The sequence below is a fragment of the Dermacentor variabilis genome, chromosome 8, assembly GCF_050947875.1.
Source record: "Dermacentor variabilis isolate Ectoservices chromosome 8, ASM5094787v1, whole genome shotgun sequence".
In the NCBI taxonomy this organism is placed as follows: Eukaryota; Metazoa; Arthropoda; class Arachnida; order Ixodida; family Ixodidae; genus Dermacentor; species Dermacentor variabilis.
In genome coordinates this window covers 18,143,118-18,163,971 of record NC_134575.1, presented here as the reverse complement: position 1 = coordinate 18,163,971, position 20,854 = coordinate 18,143,118, and the positions used below count along the sequence as shown (strand labels likewise).

At 47.6% G+C, this 20,854-nt stretch overlaps 1 protein-coding gene across 1 annotated transcript; it reads right to left on the bottom strand.

Moving 5' to 3' along the window:
- Window positions 1-1,067: 1,067 nt before the first annotated feature.
- On the bottom strand, window positions 1,068-4,987 carry LOC142590846 (uncharacterized). Its single transcript, XM_075703249.1, has 3 exons — window positions 3,509-4,987; window positions 2,180-2,569; window positions 1,068-1,262 (listed from the first exon to the last, which is right to left on the bottom strand). The coding sequence occupies exons 1-3, from the start codon at window positions 4,907-4,909 to the stop codon at window positions 1,068-1,070; spliced, it is 1,986 nt and encodes a 661-aa protein (XP_075559364.1). The 5' UTR covers window positions 4,910-4,987.
- Between the last annotated feature and the right edge of the window lie 15,867 nt (window positions 4,988-20,854).

Genomic DNA, 20,854 nt, shown 5'->3' with positions numbered 1-20,854 from the left:
GTAGTTTTTTGACAAAATCCAGCTCGGACCTCGTTAATGTTTTTTTATCGGTAACGATCGACTACATTCTACTTTAAGAGCCAGAGATTGAATTTAAAGAGTTCTGGCATTTTCTGGCTGCGCCAAATTTGCAAGGATTTCTAAAAGAGTGTGGAGAGAGAGAGAGAGGATAATCGGTCGCCGCTAGCCGATGTATGCTACTTTGTCTTAATACACCGATGTATTCCTAAGGAGTTCCTTCTTTGTAACTGGCGGTTTAAACTGTTCAATGACTTCAACTGGTTCTGGGTCTGGCGAATGAGATCCCGATCCCGCGGCATTGGTTGTTTGCTAATAAGTTTATTGAATTGTCCGGCAGGTTTCTGGCGACACGGGCTCAGGTCTTCCTCGACGGGACGTCGAGATCTTGTCTCAGCGCCTGCTATTGCGGACCTGCTGGACGGCCCAGAATTGGTCGCCGAGGTCGGAGCCGCGCAGAGCGGCGGCTCCGACCTCGGAGTTCAACAAGTCTTTGCGTTGGGCGTTACATTCCCATAGCATGTGTTCGGGCGTAGCTGTGTCCTGTTTGCGTATCTTATACACATATCCCGCGATGGGACCCAAAATATTTCACACTTTTGACCTGGCGTTCCACTTCGTGGCGGTGCGCCGCAGGTACGCAATATATACGGGCAGCTTTTCGCTGGCTCGGCATTCGATATGATGTTTATTTTACGTTCTCCCACTCTGGCATCGCCCTCGGTTTTCGGGAAATGCTTTCTCGTGGTGGGTGGAAGTGCTTGGGGGATAAATGTGAGGTCCTCTGCGCCGGATTGGATTGGATTGGAGCTGTGGCGTATCAGCCGGACGCCAGGGTGGAACAGACAACGTTTATTGATGCCGTGCCCTTTTTATAGGGTGATGAACATGTGACCTGCCGACTGCTGCTTGCGTGGCCGATAAGCGATTATCATGAAAACGTAGTGTGACACGCGATATCAGTATACAACATTCCTTTCCCCTAAGATTCGTTACACAATTGCAAAATGTCTGGTTAGTCATCAATGCCATAACGTGCGATAGGCCGTCTAACGCGTGTTGATCTTCGCGTCTCGACCGGGTCTTGGGTAGCTTGGCCCGGTCTTGCACCTGCGGCTGCTTCCGTGCTGACCGGCAGCTGTTGTGGTCGTCTGACTGTAGGAGGCAGCCTGACGTGGTAGTTTGCACTTGAGACTGGATCGGCTTCGAGCCTCGTCCAGGCGCTCCTCAACTGGTTCCGGTGCCTGTGATGGCGTTCGCCGTTGTCCAGCTGGACGATGTACGACACCGGGCCTCGCACTGCCACAACCCTGGCCGCCTTCCACCTTGGACCTGGACAAAAGCTTTTAGCATAGACCGCGTCACCGACGTGGAACCTCTTAATCTCCGGTCGTTGCGGTTCCGGCACGTATTGCCGGTCCGGATGAAGTCAGTCCAAGGCTGTCCTCAGCCTTCGTCCGAACATCAATTCTGCCGGAGATTTCCCCGTGACCGAATGCGGCGTCGTGTGCTGTTTAAACAGGAACCGCGAAATCTTGCACTGCGTTGAACCATCCTGTTGCTTCTTTAACGCTTCTTTAACTTCTCTTGCCATTCTCTCCGCCCTACCATTACTGGCGGGATTGTAAGGAGCAGTGAAAATGGCACGCACACCATTGCACTTTAAAAACGTTTGCAACTCCGAGCTAGTGAATGCTGTGCCATTATCCGAAACGATAACGTCTGGCACCCCGTGTGTCGCAAACATCTTCCTTAAGCTGGTGACGACAGCTGTAGCTTTCATGGATGACATGATTTCGACCTCAGCCCAGTGGCTGTACGCGTCTACCACGATTAAAAATACTTCTCCATTAACTGGACCAGCGAAATCAATGTGTAGGCGACTCCAAGGTTGATCTGGCTTGATCCAGAAATGCACTGGAACCTTGGGATCGCTTTGCCGGTTACTCTGACATGGCTGACAGTGTCGTACAAACTCTTCAATTTCGTGGTCCATTTTCGGCCACCACATGAGCCCTCTAGCTAACGCTTTCATAGCGCTCATCCCAGGGTGATTTGCATGTAGGAGTTGAAGCACACTTTCTCTTGCTGCGTTAGGAATTACAACGCGATTCCCCCACAGCATGCAATCACGATGCAACGACAACTCCGTCTTCCTCACCTCGTAAGGCGCGAACTTGCTGTCCAGTTGTGTTGACGGCCAGCCACTAAGGATCCATTCCTTTACCATGGATAATACTTTGTCCTTCTTGATCAGCGCAGCGATGTCTGCCGCCTGCAGCGGTGCGCACTCGACCGCTTCCAGCAGGAGCATGTCCCCAGGTGGACGTGGCTCGTCTTCGTCTCCCGGTGCTGGCAGACGACTGAGTGCGTCGGCGTTGGAGTTTTCTTGGCCTCGCCTGTACTGAAGGCTGTAGTTATACGCAGACAAACATAAAATCCAACGGAGCATTCTGGGCGACACAACTTCAGGCACCCTCTTGTCCGTGTTAAACAGGCCCAGTAATGGCTTGTGGTCCGTTATGACCGTAAATTCTCGCCCAGCAAGGTACTGGTGGAACCGTTTCACGCCAAAGACAACAGCTAAGCCCTCTTTATCAATCTGAGCATAGTTACGTTCACTGGCTCCAAGCGTCCGGGAAGCATACGCTATGGGCTGTTCCTTCCCATCAGTCGTATGATGGGCTAGCACTGCCCCCACTCCCACAGGAGATGCGTCGCAGCACAAAATTAAAGGAAGCTTGGTGTCATAGGGCACAAGTACAGAGTCGGAGCTAAGCAATTTTTTTAGTCTCTCAAACGCACGTTGGTGCTCACCTGTCCACTTCCATTCGTGGTCATGGTCGAGCAGTCGATAGAGGGGTTCTGCCACTTCAGTCTTGCCCTTGAGAAAACTGCTGTAAAAATTTAGTAACCCCAAGAACGCTTGCAACTCCTTTTTGCTTGTGGGTGCGGGCGCTTTATGGATGGCGTCAGTCTTGCTTCGGCTCGGATGTATTCCCGCGGCGTCAATCCTGTGACCGAAGAATTCAATGCTCGGCTTGTTGAATTCGCACTTGTCTTTGTTTACTCTTAACTGCGCATTCTGCAGACGCGATAGCACGGTTTCTAATCTCTTGGCGTGCTCTTCCGCGTTACGGCCAGAAATCAAGATATCATCAAGATAGGCTTTCACTCCGGGAATGCCTGCTAACAGCGTATCAATGACTCGTTGAAATACCCATGGCGCCACCGAAATTACAAACGGCAGCCGTTTGACTTTGTACAGCCCCTTTATCGTGTTAACTGTGAGCACTTCAGCCGATTCGTCGTCTAGCGTTAGCTGTTGATAAGCTTGAGCTAGATCTAGCTTTGTAAAAAATTTGCTTGAACCCAGAGCTGCGAGCATTTCAGCGGTTGTGGGCAAAGGATACCCGCTGCATTGAATAGCTTTGTTTACGGTGCTACGGTAGTCACCGCACAGGCGTAAAGTTCCGTCTTTTTTTCTTACCACTACCAGTGGTGTGGCCCAGTTGGAGTACGCGACGGGTTCCCATATCCCTTGTTGCACCAAGCGATCAACTTCCTTGCCCACGTCGTCCTTGAGGGCCAGTGGAACTGGTCGACTTTTGAGAAACACTGGTTGAGCATCGTCTTTCAGTTCGATGTGAATTGGTGGTCCGTTGAAGCCAGGAAGGTCCCTGCGAAACACCTCGGAAAATCGTGAGGGCACGTCTTCCGCGTTTACTTGCTCGATTCCCCGCAAGCAAATGCCTAACGGCCTAAACCAGTTTCGCCCAATCAGGCTGTTTCCTCGATTCTTTACTACCAACAATGGCAGCTGTGCCTTCCGGCCCTTAAATTCTACCAAGACGGTTGCTCGACCCAGCAGTGGTAACGCCTCCTTTGACCAGGTTACGAGAGTTGTTCCAGAATCTTGTAGTGGTATTTCACCCAGACTTCTCTCGATTACTCTAAATGTATCTTCACTCACAATTGAGAACGATGCTCCGGAATCAACCTCCATCGGGACTTCTTGTCCTTGTATCTGTACTTTAACCATAAACTTCTGTTCTTGCTCATTCACTTCGCAAAGTGAAAACAATGCACTCATTTCGTACACGCCCTTGCTCTTTTCAACTTTCCTCTTTTGCTCAGGCGTCTTCCGGGCCGCTCTACTTTCGTCTTTTGAACGACAAGCCCTCGCAATATGTCCAACCCTTTTGCATTTGAAGCATGTCGCTTTTCTAAAACTGCATAAATGCGGAGCGTGCTTACTGTTGCAACGGTAGCAACTAGATCCCTCTGCCGTGGCGTCTTGCTTCGTGCGGGTTGCTTGTATCATGCCCTGGCGGTCCTTCGCCTCGTCTCGGCCGTGCATCCGTATGTCTCGTTGTTGCTTGGCTGTCGCTTCTGCGGTCGCGGCCATGTCGTACGCAACGTTGAACGTAAGGTCGTGTTCTGCGAGAAGTCGCTGTTGAACTGCTTCGTTCTGGAGGCCGCATACGAAACGATCTCGCATCATGATGTCCATCGGGAGCTGCACGTCGCCAAAACCGCAGTCTTCGGCTAGCTTCCGAAGCGCCGTGACGTAGTCCGCAACTGATTCCTCGGCAGCCTGGTTTCTCTTGTAGAACAAAAACCTTGAGTATAGCTCTGAAGGCCTTGGATGCAGGTGCTTGCGAACCGCCGTCTTAATTTCCTCGTAGGTTGCTGTTGTCGGTCTTGCTGGCTTCACCAGAGTCACGATGAGCCCGTACGCTTCTTCGCCGCAACAACTCAGCAGGACGGCTCTTTTCTGTTCTTCTTTCGCTATCTTGTTAGCTTCGCAGAACATTTCTAGCCTCTCGACGTATTCGTCCCATGACGCGTTTGTGCCGAGATGATACTCGCCGATCCTGCCGACGGCCATCGCCGCCGCTTCCTCGTCGCCAACTGTGGCGTATCAGCCGGACGCCAGGGTGGAACAGACAACGTTTATTGATGCCGTGCCCTTTTTATAGGGTGATGAACATGTGACCTGCCGACTGCTGCTTGCGTGGCCGATAAGCGATTATCATGAAAACGTAGTGTGACACGCGATATCAGTATACAACAGGAGCCAACTTTATTTGTGCCTGCAGTTGGGCGCTCGCGCGCCCCCACGAGGGCCTACGTCATCCACGAAGTCGCCGTTACTCGACGCGGGTCTCCGCTCGCCGTTGCCGGCTCGCTGGGTCCCTGCCTTTCGAGCGCCCCGAGGACCTGCTGGAGGGCCCAGGGCTCCACAGGCATACCGGACCAGCACAGCTCTGGAAGGGTGCCTTTAAAGTGATGCTGAGGAGTCTATAATAAGCTAGCACGCGTGTGAACAGGACCGCTTCATATGCCATGCATCCTCTGGGCCTACCGAGAGTGTCCCACATGAAATTACGGCAAAATTTCACCTCCGTTTGAGATTACGTATTGGACGTGTTCCGCATAGCCCCCCTAAGTGTACTACAGAAGAGATGGACAGGAGATGGGTCATGCACCTTTTGCCTCCACTGGCGTTCACGCACAAACAGTCCACGTGCAGTTCGCTCCGCTTCACGCAACACTCAAAACGTTTCACAGGCAGGTCGGACCTCTACCTTATATACATTCCTGGGCCCGTCATGTTGCAACGCCCCGACGTCATTGAAGAGCTCGAGCAAGAGAGGGTTGACCCCCCTACCTCTCCTTCCTTCCTTTTCAACCTCCTCCTCCTCGAGCAAGAGAGAAAGAGGGCCGCCGAACGCGCTGCGAGGTTAGTAAGAGGTAGTAACCGAGATAACAACGCCAGGATGGCTCCGACGAAGCTCAAAGCTTGGAGTTTCAATCGAACGAGAACGCCCTAGCTTACGCTACGGCGGAAAGAGGGCAGGAGAAGGATTCTCCACTGCGTTCTCCGGAGCAAAGTACGGCCGACCCAACTTTTGCGAAAGAACAGAGAGAGGACCCTTCTTTGGCAAATACATGGGACCAGGCTAGAGCAGGCGAGCTCGGCACGGTGATAGAAAAATGTTTATATCGTTACATAGAGACGTACTGGATAGCAGGCCCTGTCGGTAGCTCTTGCTGCAGCGAGAAAAGCCGCCAAAAGGAGGGGCTCACCCTTGCTCATGATATGCAATTCGGGGAGCATTCCTCAGAGAGAGAAAAAAAAAGGACAAGCAGCGAATAGGCAGCGCATTTTTCTTGGCCCGCCCTTCCAGCTGGTACCTTTGCAAAGTAGCGGCGTAATTGCGCAGCCCGTATGACATCACTCGACATGCAAACAGCCCTCGAAGCGTCGAAAACTCCGTGTACTTCTGCGAGTTCTTTTCTACTGTCATCTGCCAGTAGCCCCGCATCACATCTAGCAAGGTGATGCTAAGTTTGCCTCCCTGAGTGCGAAGTGTCGCCGGATGGTGACGAAGACATTGTGAAGAATCATCTGCCTGGAAGAGATTTTGAAACGCACCCGCCCACCCCAAACACGCTCTCACTAGATAAAGTATCAGCGGTTACCAACAAAAATATAGGACATTTTAAAGCCACATTGAAATTTTATTGACAGAGTGAAATGAATATTTTGCTTCGGCGTTGAATGACCTACAAAAAAAAAATTGACAGCAAGGTTCACAAAGTCCATATATAAACAAGGACTCCACACATAAACACTTAACAAAGATAAACAAAAAAGGGAGTGGCTAATCTGTGAAGTCCACCTGACATACCGCCATTTAAAGCGCGCTTGGCATTAATATGTTCTGGTATATTAGAAGTTTGACTTTAGAAAAGCTTTAGCTTCGCAACATACGCAAGTTGTAAACAAACGTGCTCACTCTGTCCGCTCAAATGCTGCTTTAATGCAGTGCGTAGAATTGCGACACCTGTTTCTCTAGCAGTATTACACAATCCTAAACGTGACCCTTTCTTTTTTTCTTTTAGTCTTGAAACGTTGCGCTTCACGCGTGTGTTCGTGAAGCGTATTCTCCAACGAATCACTACAACGCACGATTGTTGATTTCTTTGTTCGTTTTTTTTCTTCTTTAAGCACGACCAAAACTTCATTGAGATTGGTTCAACGTTTGTAAAAAACAAAGTGCTTCTACGCTTTCCACGTGTCATGTGAAAAGGGAAGGGAACGTTTAATCGAAAAAAAGGTAAGAGATAAAGGATTTAACTGAAAGCTGGAGATGTTAGCCTAGCCATCCCAGACGTCTACCTTGAAATATTGAACAAATAAGAGTTAACTTATTTCATTCGCCTACCTCTTTTAAATAGAAGCGGTTCCTTTGCTTGTTCTTTTGGTGTCACTGAAATGTTGCTTCTTTATCACCATCATCATGGCATTCTTCTTGAGGTCTTCATCATTCGCTCATTTATCGCCAATATCATTAGCTTCATCGTCACGTGCTCTTTTATCGTGATTCTCATCGTACTCATCACCTCCGCCTTTATCTGCTCCTTTATTATCATTAGCACTCTCTTCATCAGCGTCATCTGCTTCATTATAACAATTTTCACCATCATCATCTCTTATCACACTATTTGTTGTCGTCGCCTTCTCCCTTAATATCATCATTATTTGCTTCATCAACATCGTTATGGTCAACGGATTCTGCTCCTGCTGAAACTTCTGAATTCTTGATCGTATATAAGCCTTCTTCGCATTTTCCTTCTGTTATTATTATTACTCTTCGGTTGCTTTTGCCTATTCTTTACTTCACGAAAGTTTCCTTATCTCGCTCCCGGAAGCAATGGTTTGTGTTTACCCGCTTCAAGTCCGGCGAGTAATTGCCGAGCATAAGGCGACGGTACAGCAGCGACAGCCAAACGTTCTCTGCCCTCATTTTCATTTTATCTGCTCCCTCAATCGCAAACACAATGGAGAAGGGCGCCTCGCTCACACTCCGCAAGGACTTCATCCCGTGGGAGTGCATGTACCGCACCTCACGTTCCGACTATAAAGCTCATAAATCCCCCCCTCCCCCATCACCTCGCGTTCACTTAGGCCAGCGCGCAGGTTGAGCGTATGTTTTCTGCACGAGTGCGTCTCTTTCGCGACGCCGAAGGACACACGCTCGAAGGAAGAAACACACGGGGAAACGCGGCGAACGCAGCGGGAGTCGATACACGTTTCGACGAGTGTCTCTGTGGCACATGGCGTGCGGGAAAGAGAAAGCGGCGCCTGGGGTTTTTCTCTCTCTCTCTTTCCCTCTCTCCACGTGCACCACACAGGTGTACGCAGACACAATCCGTGCCAATTGGCTCCCATCGGCCCTGATCCGACCGCGGCGCCGGTGGCATGGCGAGATGTGTGACGGAGTCGCGACGAGCGCGACCGGAATCGTAATCGACCCCGCGTCGCGCGACAAGCGGAGACAGGAGCGAGGTGTTGGGGGGCAGGGGGGAGGAGGGAGGCGGATCCGCAAGTTCGCGGCGCCATGCCGCCGGCGTACTTGGAGGCGACTTGCCTTCGGATGGATTACCGCTGGATTGTCGTTGTTCCATTCCATTCTTTCCGTTTTTTATATTTTTTTTTCTGTGTCCCAACGGCACAGGGCTGAAACGTTGGGTGTCATTGTTTACGGGAATAAACTGCCCATATAAGAGGGCCACGATGCTACAGCACAGTGCTACAGCGAGCGTACGGTTTCCGACAAAAAATAAAAAGAGAAATCACTGCGGGAAACTCTGGCTCGAGTGTCTACGGGAGCTGCGAGTGAAGTGGTTCGGCCAGCACGAGAGTCTGTTGGGTTTGTTAAACGGCAGTGTGCCTAAACTTCATCCTTGTGATTTCAAGCGGCTTTGGGTCTTTTGCATATTGGTCATTTCCGCAATAAACGCCAGAATTCGCAATATTTACGTGCATACGCAAGAACTTATTGCTCGTCATGCGTTCGCAAAATAATATTTCTTGGAAGTTTCGGAAAATAAAATTCGATAAATAACGTTTTAGTTTGTTGAGTGTTGGGAGGGTGTTATGTGTGTGTGTGCTGTGTGTCTGTGACGGGACACTGCGTATCATTTCATTTTTCATCATACCCTTCCGGAGTGGCATGCTAGGTATGCCGTCGGGTAAACGCCTCCAGGATTCATTATCGAGCCCTCTCCCCCCCCCCTCTCTCTTTACAAGAACGTCTGAATCCACGAGAACGTAGATTAGACAAACCCATGTCTGATTCCTTTTCTAGATCGAATCTATGTCTAATTCCTTTTCCAGATCTAATCTATGTCTAATTCCTTTTCTCGATCTAATTTATGTCTAATTCATTTTCCAGATCTTATCTATGTCTAATTCCTTTTCTGGATCTAATCTACGTCTGATTCCTTTTCCAGATCTAATCTAATTCGTTTAATAGATCTAATCTATGTCTAATTCCTTTTCTATGAGAAACTGACTGTTGTTGTTGTTGTTGTCGTCGTCGTTGTTGTTGTTGTTATTGTTGTTGTTGTTGTTGTTGTTGTTGACGTCGTCGTCGTGTTCGCTGACGCACTCTGATATGTAGCTAACTACCAGAATCCCCTGATTTGGAGATACCGATTTTTCTCCTATGCATGCAATCTTACTGTCCTTCCTCTCTTCTCGGGCCTGCAGAGAACGACAAAATAAGCGGGTCCGATCCAGCGCTCGGCAAGTGCTCTTGTCCACATTTTCCTCTCGTGTCAGCTATGCCCTACAGGGTGCTATCTTTTATCGATTCCTTCCAGATTGATATTTCACATATTCACCAATATTTTTCAGCGTTCCGGCGTTTTCTTTCTACGTCTATCGGCTACCATATCTGCCGAAACATGGGGTACAGCGTGATTGTATCTTCCTTTTTCATCTTTTCTTGTTTCTTCACGTCGAAAACTTCTCTTTTAAGGTTCCTTCCATTTCCCGTGTTTATACGCTCGGTGCTAAGTGAGGCAATCACTGTCCCAATTATGCGCCCAAGTTTGCCCAGAGAACGTCGGCAGCAGACGGTGAGCTAGCTGTCGACGGCGAGAATCAAAATCGCAAGGGGCCGTGATTGGTTAAAGCGCCACGCTTGTGACGCCACCTGGGGGCAAGTTTCGACAGCAGCCCCGTCTGCTCGGGACGGCTTGCTCCCTGTCATTCGGCGCGCTTACCTTCCCTTTATGTCGATGTTTATTTTAATCTTCCTCCTAAGCTACTTTTCTTTTCTTTCTTCTCTCTGCCTCTTTGTCTTTCTTAGTTAATTTAGTTTCTTTATATCTTATCTTCTTCACATTTTTTTGTCTTCTGTTCTGAACTGTTCTTTGGAAGCTGTTAGGTAAAACATTAGGGGAGCACCTCTCAAAGCCCGCGCACGTGGGGAGGGGAACGCGACAAGCTGCCGACGAGGCTTCACTGGTGGTGGCGCTGCGGGCGGTGGATTCGTCGTGGTCCGCGCGCAGTGTAGTTACGCGAGCGAACGGTAATTCGGCAGTGATTGGCTTCTCCCACCGACAGGGGGAAAAAAGGAGATGTGGGGAGGGCGGTTTGGAGGCCACAATACAGCGGAGGCAAATTGTGTTCTCGTCGGCCCGGCAGGGAAAGAGGAGGCCCGGTCCAAATTGAATCGTCGAACGTTCTCCGCCTGATCTGCGATTAGGCCGCACGCCGTGTGTTTCCCGTCTGGCCGACGACGACGCGGGCCCCTGGAGGCGACGGAACGAAATAAACGACGAATAACGAGGACGACCGCGACGACGTGGAGAAGGAAGAGGGAAAGGAGGTTGCGCGTCCCGCTCTCGCTAAGTGCCACGCCACGCGCTACGGAGTCGCGGCGAGGCTCCCATTGTTTGCGAAACTCGCGAATGAAGCGCGATGAAATTTCAATGGAAATCGTATTGACGGAAAGTATATTGAAGCTGTTTTCTTTTTTTCCCGAGAACAGACTGGTGGGGTAGTTGATACTGCGTAACTTGAGGCAAAGTACAAAAAAAAAGTAAGAACACGAGGACAAGGGAGGACGCTGTGTCTTCGTTGCCTTCTCTTGTCCTCGTGTTTTTTGTTTGTTTTTCGTTGATCTTTTTGTTTGCGCTTTGCCTCCACTTATGCTTTTTTCCCCTACTCAATTTACCCACTTATGTACAATCGCGATAAAAAGGCCTGAACACCGCGGTATAAACCAAAAAAAAAAGTCTGATTATTCTAGCTCAGCCGTGTAACCCGGAATAATACGAATGAATTATCTGGTCGAATATAGCGTACGTACGCTTGAACACTTGATTTCAGCCTAGATATTTCGCGGCAATACTACTCCTCAGACTTTCTTCACGGCTGTACATTCTCCAAGTGCCATGTGGCTATAAGCTAAAACTCAAAGCCAATAGAAGCACATTGGAATTTCTACAGCGAGATTTGTACGGTATACCCCGCATACATCCATTCATACGACCTACACAGAGACTCGAAATGTACCGGCCGCGGTGGCTTATAGCAGCTGTGGTGTTGCGCTGCCGAGAACGAGGTCGCGGGATCGAATCCAGGCCGCGCGGAGGCCGCCGCATTTCGATGGGGGCTAAATGCAGAAACGCCCGTGTCCTGCCCATTGGTAAGCACGTCAAAGATCCCCTGGTGGTCGAAATCAATGCGGAATCCCCTTCACCTCCCCCCCCCCCCCCCCCCCACTATGGGGTGCCTCACAATCAAAGCGTGGTTTTGGGTGCGTAAAACCCCAGAATTATTATTACTTGTTTTGAAAACATATATACATTTGACAGGAAAGGGAAAGCGAGGAACAGGTTGTCAACTGCCACCGGAAGGGGCACCACGCCTGCCTACTCTTCAGAAAGGAGGTGACAGCAACACGGAAATGGAAGATGGGAAGGAGGGAAGGAAAGAGGAAAGAAAGAGCAACAGGTCGAATCTAACAGAATAGATTGGAACGCACAGTACAGATCACACGCAGCAGGGCCGGCCACTGAAGGTCGCGCAACTACAGTATGGTAAATAAAAGAAATAGTATCGACGCTACAAGCGTGGACCTAAGTTAGTTCATTCTAAAAAAGTAAGTAGAGCTCAATGAGCCTGATCACGTCGAGACGCACTACCACTGGGGTACAAACATTCAGACTAGAAATGCGAATGAGATACACAAAGTGACGTCACTAAGACGCGGCCATATTTTTCGCGAGTTATACACGCAATTTAATTGCATATATACGAAAAAGGCCCTCTGAATTCAACAGAAAATCGATTTAACCACATCAGCATTTGTATAATGACTTTTTTCTTTCAATTATTATCATCATCACCAGCCTGCGTTTGGGCCCACTGCAGGACGGAGACCTGTCCCAGCGATCCCCAGTTACCCCTACCTCACGCTAGCTGATTCCAACTTGCGCTTGCAAAGAATGCAGTGTAATAATGTATAGGCATTCTATAAGAAACTAATACGGATATCACGCAGAAAGTGACGTCACAAAGACAGAGGGACACTGCTATTTTTCGCAGAAAGCATGCGTCAGATTCAATCGCTGCTAAACAAAAAATATTCTGAAGACAACAAAAGTCCATAAAAAACACATCACAATTCCTGTAAAGACTTTTAGAGGATACGTCACAAAGTTAAATTTATACATTATATAGAAGATTTGTAGCAGTTTATCTTTTACGTCTACTGATTTTCTATGAACAGCGTGTGGGCTTATGGCCGTAAATTATTTCTTGAATCATGTATATTTGACTTTCCGCAAGCAGCGCAGTTGGAAGCTTACAAACATACAAAAAAGGAAGGAAGTAGACCTCTTAAGGTTTTTTTTACAATAGAAAATATGCTTAATTTAATATCTTCTGATAAAGTAAAAGTCCTTAGAAAATGTTTACAATCAATAGACTATTTTATTTTCAGTTCATGGGCACCGCCATTTTGGGCTTTTATACGAACAATTCTTTTTTTCAAATTTGCATTCTATACCATTCTTATCATCCTGAGTTTATCCGTTCATCTTCAATTGACTTTTATTATCCTCTTAACATTCCCATTTATAACGTGGGCGGAACATCGCTCTTACCAAGTTCGCGCCAGGTGCTTGGGTGCTGCTTTGGTCACCATGTCGTCGGGTTGGCCTCTCCCAGAAGCTTCTCTCTCGTTACACAGGGCCTTATGAAATCCTACGTCAAGTTAACGACGTAGATTACGAGATTTCGCCGCTACAGTTTGATGCATCCTCAAGTGTGACGCCTGTTGACGTCATGCACGTTTTGCGGCTGAAGCCATACTTCGCTCGCAATTCTTCGCCTACCATGCGCCGAGACGGCGCTTCGCCACCCGGGGGTCCTGTTACGGAAGGATGAAAGAAGAGAGAGGAAGAAGGATCACGAGACGCTGGCTTCTGCGTGTTGTTGGTGGTCAGCCATCCTAACTACTCTGACTCATCTTGTATATATATTGTAAAGACAGTCTTTCTACACTCCCAACATCCCCGTAACAATACAACCAGATTCTTCCGTATAAATGTGACCATCAGAGGCCAAATTTTGAAGACCGCGGACACATCCAGCAATCTGAATTTCTTCGCAACCTACTCAAGATCTCCGAGAATCGGAAGTGCATTCTCATACGGGTTTTAAAAAGAAGTCGCAGTTTCGTCCAAAAGGCGAAGCATCGATTGTAATAGCAAATTAGTGAGCATACGAAGTAAATTATATAGCTATACAAAGTAAGGGTAGCTTTATCAGCCATATAAACTTGTAAACATAGGCTTACTAACTAAACTAATGGTGTCACGCGCGCACAAGCAAACATGAACCCATCTCACTCGATCACCGCGGAAACTCGCTGTCAAAACACCGCAGTGAGGAAGCGCGGCAGCGGCAGCGAGCGAATTGACCTTCGCGCTGCCTGTCGCATTAACGCGAACTAAGCCACGAAAACACAGCGCACAGCGGACTCCGTCCCCGTCCTAGATGACTTTCAAGATACGGCGGACTTCCCTGGGCCGCCCCCCCCCCCCGCCCTTCATACCCTCCCCCCGTAGCCTTGCGCGCGACGGAAGACGGCGCGCTTATACTCCCCGCTTTCCTCCCTTGCGTTCGCGAGATTCCGCAGCGCTCTCCGGCTCACCCTCGTAAGCTTTCACTCGCACGTACAACATACGGAGCGCGCCGACGATTTTATCGCCCTGGAACCGAACTTCTTATTGGGCACGAGGTCGCAGGATCGAATCCCGGCAACGGCGGCCGCGTTTCGATGGGGACGGAATGCGAAAACACCCGTGTACTTCGATTCAGGTGCACCTTAAAGGACCCCAGGTGGTCCAAATTCCCGGAGCCCCCCACTACGCCGTGCCTCATAATCAGATCCTGGTTTTGGCACGTAAAGCCCCATAATCTTTTCATACGGAACCTGACGGCGATGGCGATGGCAGAAATGCGCCTGAAGTGTCCATTTAATTGCTGTCGCAAAAAAAAAAATGCTTAGCTGAGCCGGATCGTTGGATTACACTTTTCGAATACCAAAACAGGTCGGTACGCCTCACCCTTCGTATAAGCCAGAAAAGACACAAAAGCGTGAAAGGCTGGAGGTCACGTCGCATTAAGATTCGCGCACCTGCTCAGTGTGACGTCATGAATTCCGACTGCAACTGGATTGTTTATTAAAAGAACTTTGCTACGTAATTGTTTATTAAAGAGGAAAACATCGCATTGCGTTCTAAAGTGAACAAACACTCAGCCTTGTGGAAATTCTGTTTAACCTTTTCCGCATAAAGAAGATTGAATTCTGCGAAGTTTCGGTGAGATTACTCACGTCATGCAAGACGCCACCTGCGTCTCCTTTCCCACGAAATAATAATAATAAAGAAAGAGTGGCTATTTGGGGCCTTCATTCTTCCTGCTTGGGCGCTCAATAAATGGAATTACGGATTTGAAGGAGTACGCCACCATGGGAGGCTTAAAGTTATTTCGTTTTTCTATTAATCGGTCCCTTCTGCAGGTCCCCAATCAGTTTGCGGCTGAACGCCTTGTCATCTAATGAAATTCATTTACTTTCTCGGTACCTTCCTTTTTGAAATTTATATCCCCTACTTTACATACATATTCGATACTTCTCTAATACCAACCGTAATTATTCTTCTAAATCCAAGATTTTAAGGAGATGGTGGTGCCTGAAAAGGCACCGGCTGCCTTTACTTAATTTTTTTTTACTTGAAGATATTTTTGGTAAAATATGCGCACGAAAACACATCGCACACAGGTGACTGAACGCTGCATAATGCAATTCATCAAGCAACATTTGGACAAGTGCGTAAGCAAGCCTTCGATTTCACGCTCAGACAGGGAAGTTGCTTTTCTCGATGACCATGTATGGGATTTGAAGTTTAAGTAATATATTATGTGGTTTTACGTGCCAAAACCACGACCTGATTAGGAGGCCCGCCGTGATAGCGCACTCCAGAAATATGGACCACCTGGGGTTCTTTAACGTGCACCTAAATCCGAGTACGCGGGTGTTTTCGCATTTCGCCACCTTCGAAATGTGGCCGCCGTGGCGGGGATTCGATCCCGCGACCTCTTGCTTAGCAGCCCAACACAGTTTTAAAGTTTCTTGCAATCCTTTGGTAATGTTGTTTTCAGCAACTGCTTTTTGTTCTTATTGGCGTCAGCTATTGTTAACTTCTCATATGCTTTTTCCTAATTATTTCTGTTAGTCTTTCTTCTTTAGTGTGTATCTGCTTTTTTTTTTTTTGCTTTTGCTGTTGACCTGCTTTTAAAATGGCCTTGAAGATGAGAATTGGCAACTAGGAATTGGCAAGAATCAGATGTATGCGTTAAGAGACAAAGCCGGCAATATCATTACTAATATGGATGAGATAGTTCAAGTGGCTGAGGAGTTCTATAGAGATTTATACAGTACCAGTGGCACCCACGACGATAATGGAAGAGAAAATAGTCTAGAAGAATTCGAAATCCCAAAGGTAACGCCGGAAGAAGTAAAGAAAGCCTTGGGAGCAATGCAAAAGGGGGAAGGCAGCTGGGGAGGATCAGGTAACAGCAGATTTGTTGAAGGATGGTGGACAGATTGTTCTAGAGAAACTGGCTACCCTGTATACGCAATGCCTCATGACCTCAAGCGTACCGGAATCTTGGAAGAACGCTAACATAATCCTAATCCATAAGAAAGGGGACGCCAAAGACTTGAAAAATTATAGACCGATCAGCTTACTGTCCGTTGCCTACAAACTATTTACTAAGGTAATCGCAAATAGAATCAGGAACACCTTAGACTTCTGTCAAGCAAAGGACCAGGCAGGATTCCGTAAAGGCTACTCAACAATAGACCATATTCACACTATCAATCAGGTGATAGAAAAATGTGCGGAATATAACCAACCCTTATATATAGCTTTCATTGATTACGAGAAAGCGTTTCATTCAGTCGAAACCTCAGCAGTCATAGAGGAATTGCGGAATCAGGGTGTAGACGAGCTGTATGTAAAAATACTGAAAGATATCTATAGTGGCTCCACAGCCACCGTAGTCCTCCATAAAGAAAGCAACAAAATCCCAATAAAGAAAGGCGTCAGGCAGGGAGATACGATCTCTCCAATGCTATTCACAGCGTGTTTGCAGGAGGTATTCAGAGACCTGGATCGGGAAGAATTGGAAATAAGAGTTAATGGAGAATACCTTAGTAACTTGCGATTCGCTGATGATATTGCCTTGCTTAGTAACTCAGGGGACCAACTGCAATGCATGCTCACTGACCTGGAGAGGCAAAGCCGAAGGGTGGGTCTAAAAATTAATCTGCAGAAAACTAAAGTAATGTTTAACAGTCTCGGAAGAGAACAGCAGTTTACGATAGGTAGTGAGGCACTGGAAGTGGTAAGGTAATAGGTAGTGACTGCGGATCCGGATAATGAGACTGAAACAATCAGAAGAATAAGAATGGGCTGGGGTGCGTTTGGCAGGCATTCTCAGATCATGAACAGCAGGTTGCCATTATCCCTCAAGAGAAAAGTTTATAACAGCTGCGTCTTACCAGTACTCACGTACGGTGCAGAAACCTGGAGGCTTACGAAAAGGGTTCTACTTAAATTCAGGATGACGCAACGAGCTATGGAAAGAAGAATGATAGGTGTAACGTTAAGGGATAAGAAAAGGGCAGATTGGGTGAGGAAACAAACGCGAGTTAATGATATCTTAGTTGAGATCAAGAAAAAGAAATGGGCGTGGGCAGGACACGTAATGAGGAGGGAAGATAACCGATGCTCATTAAGAGTTACGGAATGGATTTCAAGGGAAGGGAAGCGTAGCAGAGGGCGGCAGAAAGTTAGGTGGGCGGATGAGATTAAGAAGTTTGCAGGGACAACATGGCCTCAATTTGTACATGACCGGGGTAGTTGGAGAAGTATTGGAGAGGCCTTTTCCCTGCAGTGGGCGTAACCAGGATGATGATGATGATGATGTTTTCCCTGTCATATCAAAAATTGTTTTTTCGCCACTGAGATAGCGTGCACAATTCGTGTTGGTGGTGGCGATTTGATTGTCTAGGTTTTGCGCATCCGGTTGGCGCATGTGACTAGGTTGCCTATATAAAGGATTTATTTATTTATTTATTTATTTATTTATTTATTTATTTATTTATTTATTTATTTATTCAAGGTACCCCCAAAGGCCCTCACTACGAGGGCATTACATGGGCGGGGGGGGGGGGGGGGCGTTGGTCACAGCTTATACATCGTAGTAATACAAAAAATCAAAAAGTACGAAATAATAATACAATGAAAACAAAAAAAATAAAAGTTAGAAATAAAGTTGGCAATCTGCGCTCTCTCCTGCCCTCTTTTGTCTTTGCTTGTGCATCTTGCGCAACGCGGTTATAATTCAAGCATAACAAATGCCACGGGAATATAAGAAAAATCTCGCTTCCGCTCCTGACTGTTTCCGATTGCTAGTTCCTTGCAGTCATCGATTTTTCAAGCCTTGCTCACTGCCTCTGCCGCTTCTGGATCCTCAATCACTTCTTGTAATGCGGCGCATAGGCTGTGATAAAAGTCGGCGCGACTTCATCTTGCGCCTGCCTGTGACCACGTCGGCACAGATCGCGTAGCTTCCACCAGCACTGCACGCAATTCGCGCCACAGGAATGCTGACGCCACCACCGGCATGGTTAAAATTTCTGTAGAGTTAAGGAGACCAGGACTTGTTAGAGAGAAGGGGTCCTTCGTGAAGAAGGGAAAGGTTGGCACCGTCTTCTGCAGCCCTTGAGGGAGCGTGGCTCAGCGCCTGAATTTGTTACGCAAGTTGTGCGCCTGCGTTTTAGGTTATGGATTCTCTCCTAAACCTTCTTAATTTGTTATTCTTTTTGCTCGTGAGTGAGGGAACGTTTACCATAACAGCAACCTGAAGCCCTAATTGAGTAAAGCGCGAAGAAGGTGATACAAAAATCATGGCTGCAAGAACACGATCCATTCGTACGGTTAGCGGGAAAATTGAAGCAATAACACACATGCGACTCTTTTGAAGCTGCTTATATACCGTCTTCGTTGAAGTCGTTCGGGATTTCAGTGACGAGCTAATGGCATGCAGCAAGTGTGAAAATCAGTGGAGTAGCCCAGAAATACGACGGTCAGGAATGAGGCCTGATGCGAAAATCATAAAAAAAGATCTTGTGATGAAGATAATCTTGCAAATAAGGAGGGCTGACGGGTTTGTCGGTGCCCTAGGGTGTCGTATGTCAGAAGGCGGCCGAGAGTTATAAACAGGTTAATCTGTTCCCGAAAATGTGTCCAAGCGATGAAGCCCGTACCGTGTGATCTAGTTTCACGTTTCGCTTCGGGCCGTTCCTATAAAAAGTAATAACTCGGCTCTGAAAGATTACTGCGAAAACAATTACTCGGAATAGCACAGGGGTCTGCCGATCGGCAAAGTATTTTGGTCGAGTTTTTCGTTCGAGACTTTCTACTCAGGCTACCAGCTGATGGTGACGTGTAGTTCACTTTGTGTTGGATAGTTAAGGGAGGAATAAACAGACGACACACGTAGCAGACGATGCACATAACAGAAGATAGACAGACCGCTTTATGTTGTCGTTTGCTTCTTCCTTCCATCGTGTTTTGCGTTGTGCTATAGTTAAACAAGTATGTTGTCGTGCTGAAGCAGTTCTGAAAGACAAAATAAAAAATAATAACTAAGATATATTTTCTGTAAAGTGCAGACGGAACTTAGTGTTATTGTTTAGTCGTTTGTGAAGTCAAACTTAGCGGTTAAACGATCTAAGCATGAGAGCCAAAGATGCACCAGAACGACCTACATATACTAAATGTTCTTTTATTCCTTTGCTTTATTCTTTCTATCTTTCTTTATTTATTTCGTCATTTCTTTCTTTCGTTCTTTCTTTTTTTTTTCAAACGACGATGAAAAATCCTTGTCACAGCGCAATTCAAGCACATCAGCTGCATTACATAAAGAGGCGGACGTTATACAATTGATCGCAATGTTCAGTCGGCTAATTGAGAACTTTTAATTGTTAATTCGTAGCTAATATCTTTGGAGCAGGACGTAGCAGTAAGGCCCCGTCTGCTTCGCAGAGAGAGAGAGAGAGAGAGAAATAGAAGACAGGAAAGGCAGGGAGGTTAACCAGACGCACGTACGGTCTGCTTAGCAGGAATCCTGGGACTGCCGTAAGTTTTCAGAGGGGGCTCGTCCCCAAAATGTACCACGAATCGTGCTGGCTTACTTCGTGGTATCGTCCTGCAATACGGGTGTCTTGGTCGGACAGCAAGTGCATTTTGCCAACAAATTTCGCCACCAATCTGCGGAAAGATATGTCGAAACCAGTACTCACCTACGGGGCAGAAACTTGGAGGCTTACGAAAAGGATTCTACTTAAATTGAGGACGACGCAACGAGCTATGGAAAGAAGAACGATGGTTGTAACGTTAATGGATAAGAAGAGCGCAGATTGGGTGAGGGAACAAGCGCGAGGTAATGACATCTTAGTTGAAATCAATAAAAAGAAATGGGGGGGGGGGGCAAGGCATGTAATGAGGAGGGAAGATAACCGATGGTCATTAAGGCTTACGGACTGGATTCCAAGAGAAGGGAAGCGTAGCACGGGGCGGAAGAAAGTTAGGTGGGCGGATGAGATTACGAAGTTTGCAGGGACAACGTAGCCACAATTAGCACGTGACCGGGGTAGTCGGAGAAACATGGGAGCGACCTTTGCCCTGCAGTGGGCGTAGCCAGGCTGATGATGATGATGTCGAAAGTGCGGCCAGTCTCGGCATTGAGCATGGTTTGAGCAGCGAGCGCGAGCCGACTTCGAAATTCCGCAAAATGTAGCACGTTTGCCCCCAACTACAATTAAGCAAGGAGAATAAAGGTCATATAATTTTATTAATGCAAAGCATTCTTTGCCTCATTGCAGGGACTTCGCGGTGCACGGAGAGGTATAGGTAGACGGGTAGACTCCTTGTTCTCATTTCGGACCTCTGTAATTAAAAGAATTGCGCGAAGCACGGTGACACCGAACCTGTGACTTCGAGCACAGCAGCCAAATGCTGTACCCATTAAGCCCCGATCGACTCGGCCAAAGCCGACTGAAGCCAAAGGCCAAAGAGCCGACCAGCTCTTTGAAACGTACGGCGCGTGCGTAACGTGCTAGTTCCTATTCCTTACTCGGAACAGCTAGTGCTTTGAGACAATGCAATAAGCCGCACCGTCTTCGGGATGGGCCCATATTGCCCCAGTGCATTCCTCCTATTGGCTAACGCTACGTAGAAACTGCGACGTTGCAAGAGCACCTTTATGATCGGCCCTAGTCGATCACAATTTGGCATTTCTTCTCCGTCAGATACACGTAGGTAAAGCCACGATTGAATGTGTAGCCCTTAGTCGCAGTTCACGTCACAGTCTGTGCATATCTATCTA

Coding starts and splice junctions, on each gene's coding strand:
- LOC142590846 (XM_075703249.1), bottom strand. CDS start 4,909: ATGGCCGTCGGCAGGATCGGCGAGTATCATCTCGGCACAAACGCGTCA. Junction 2,570..3,508: donor GGGCCACACCACTGGTAGTG/GTAAGAAAAAAA, acceptor CGGTTCCACCAG/TACCTTGCTGGGCGAGAATT. Junction 1,263..2,179: donor GCAAGTTCGCGCCTTACGAG/GTGAGGAAGACG, acceptor ACGCCATCACAG/GCACCGGAACCAGTTGAGGA.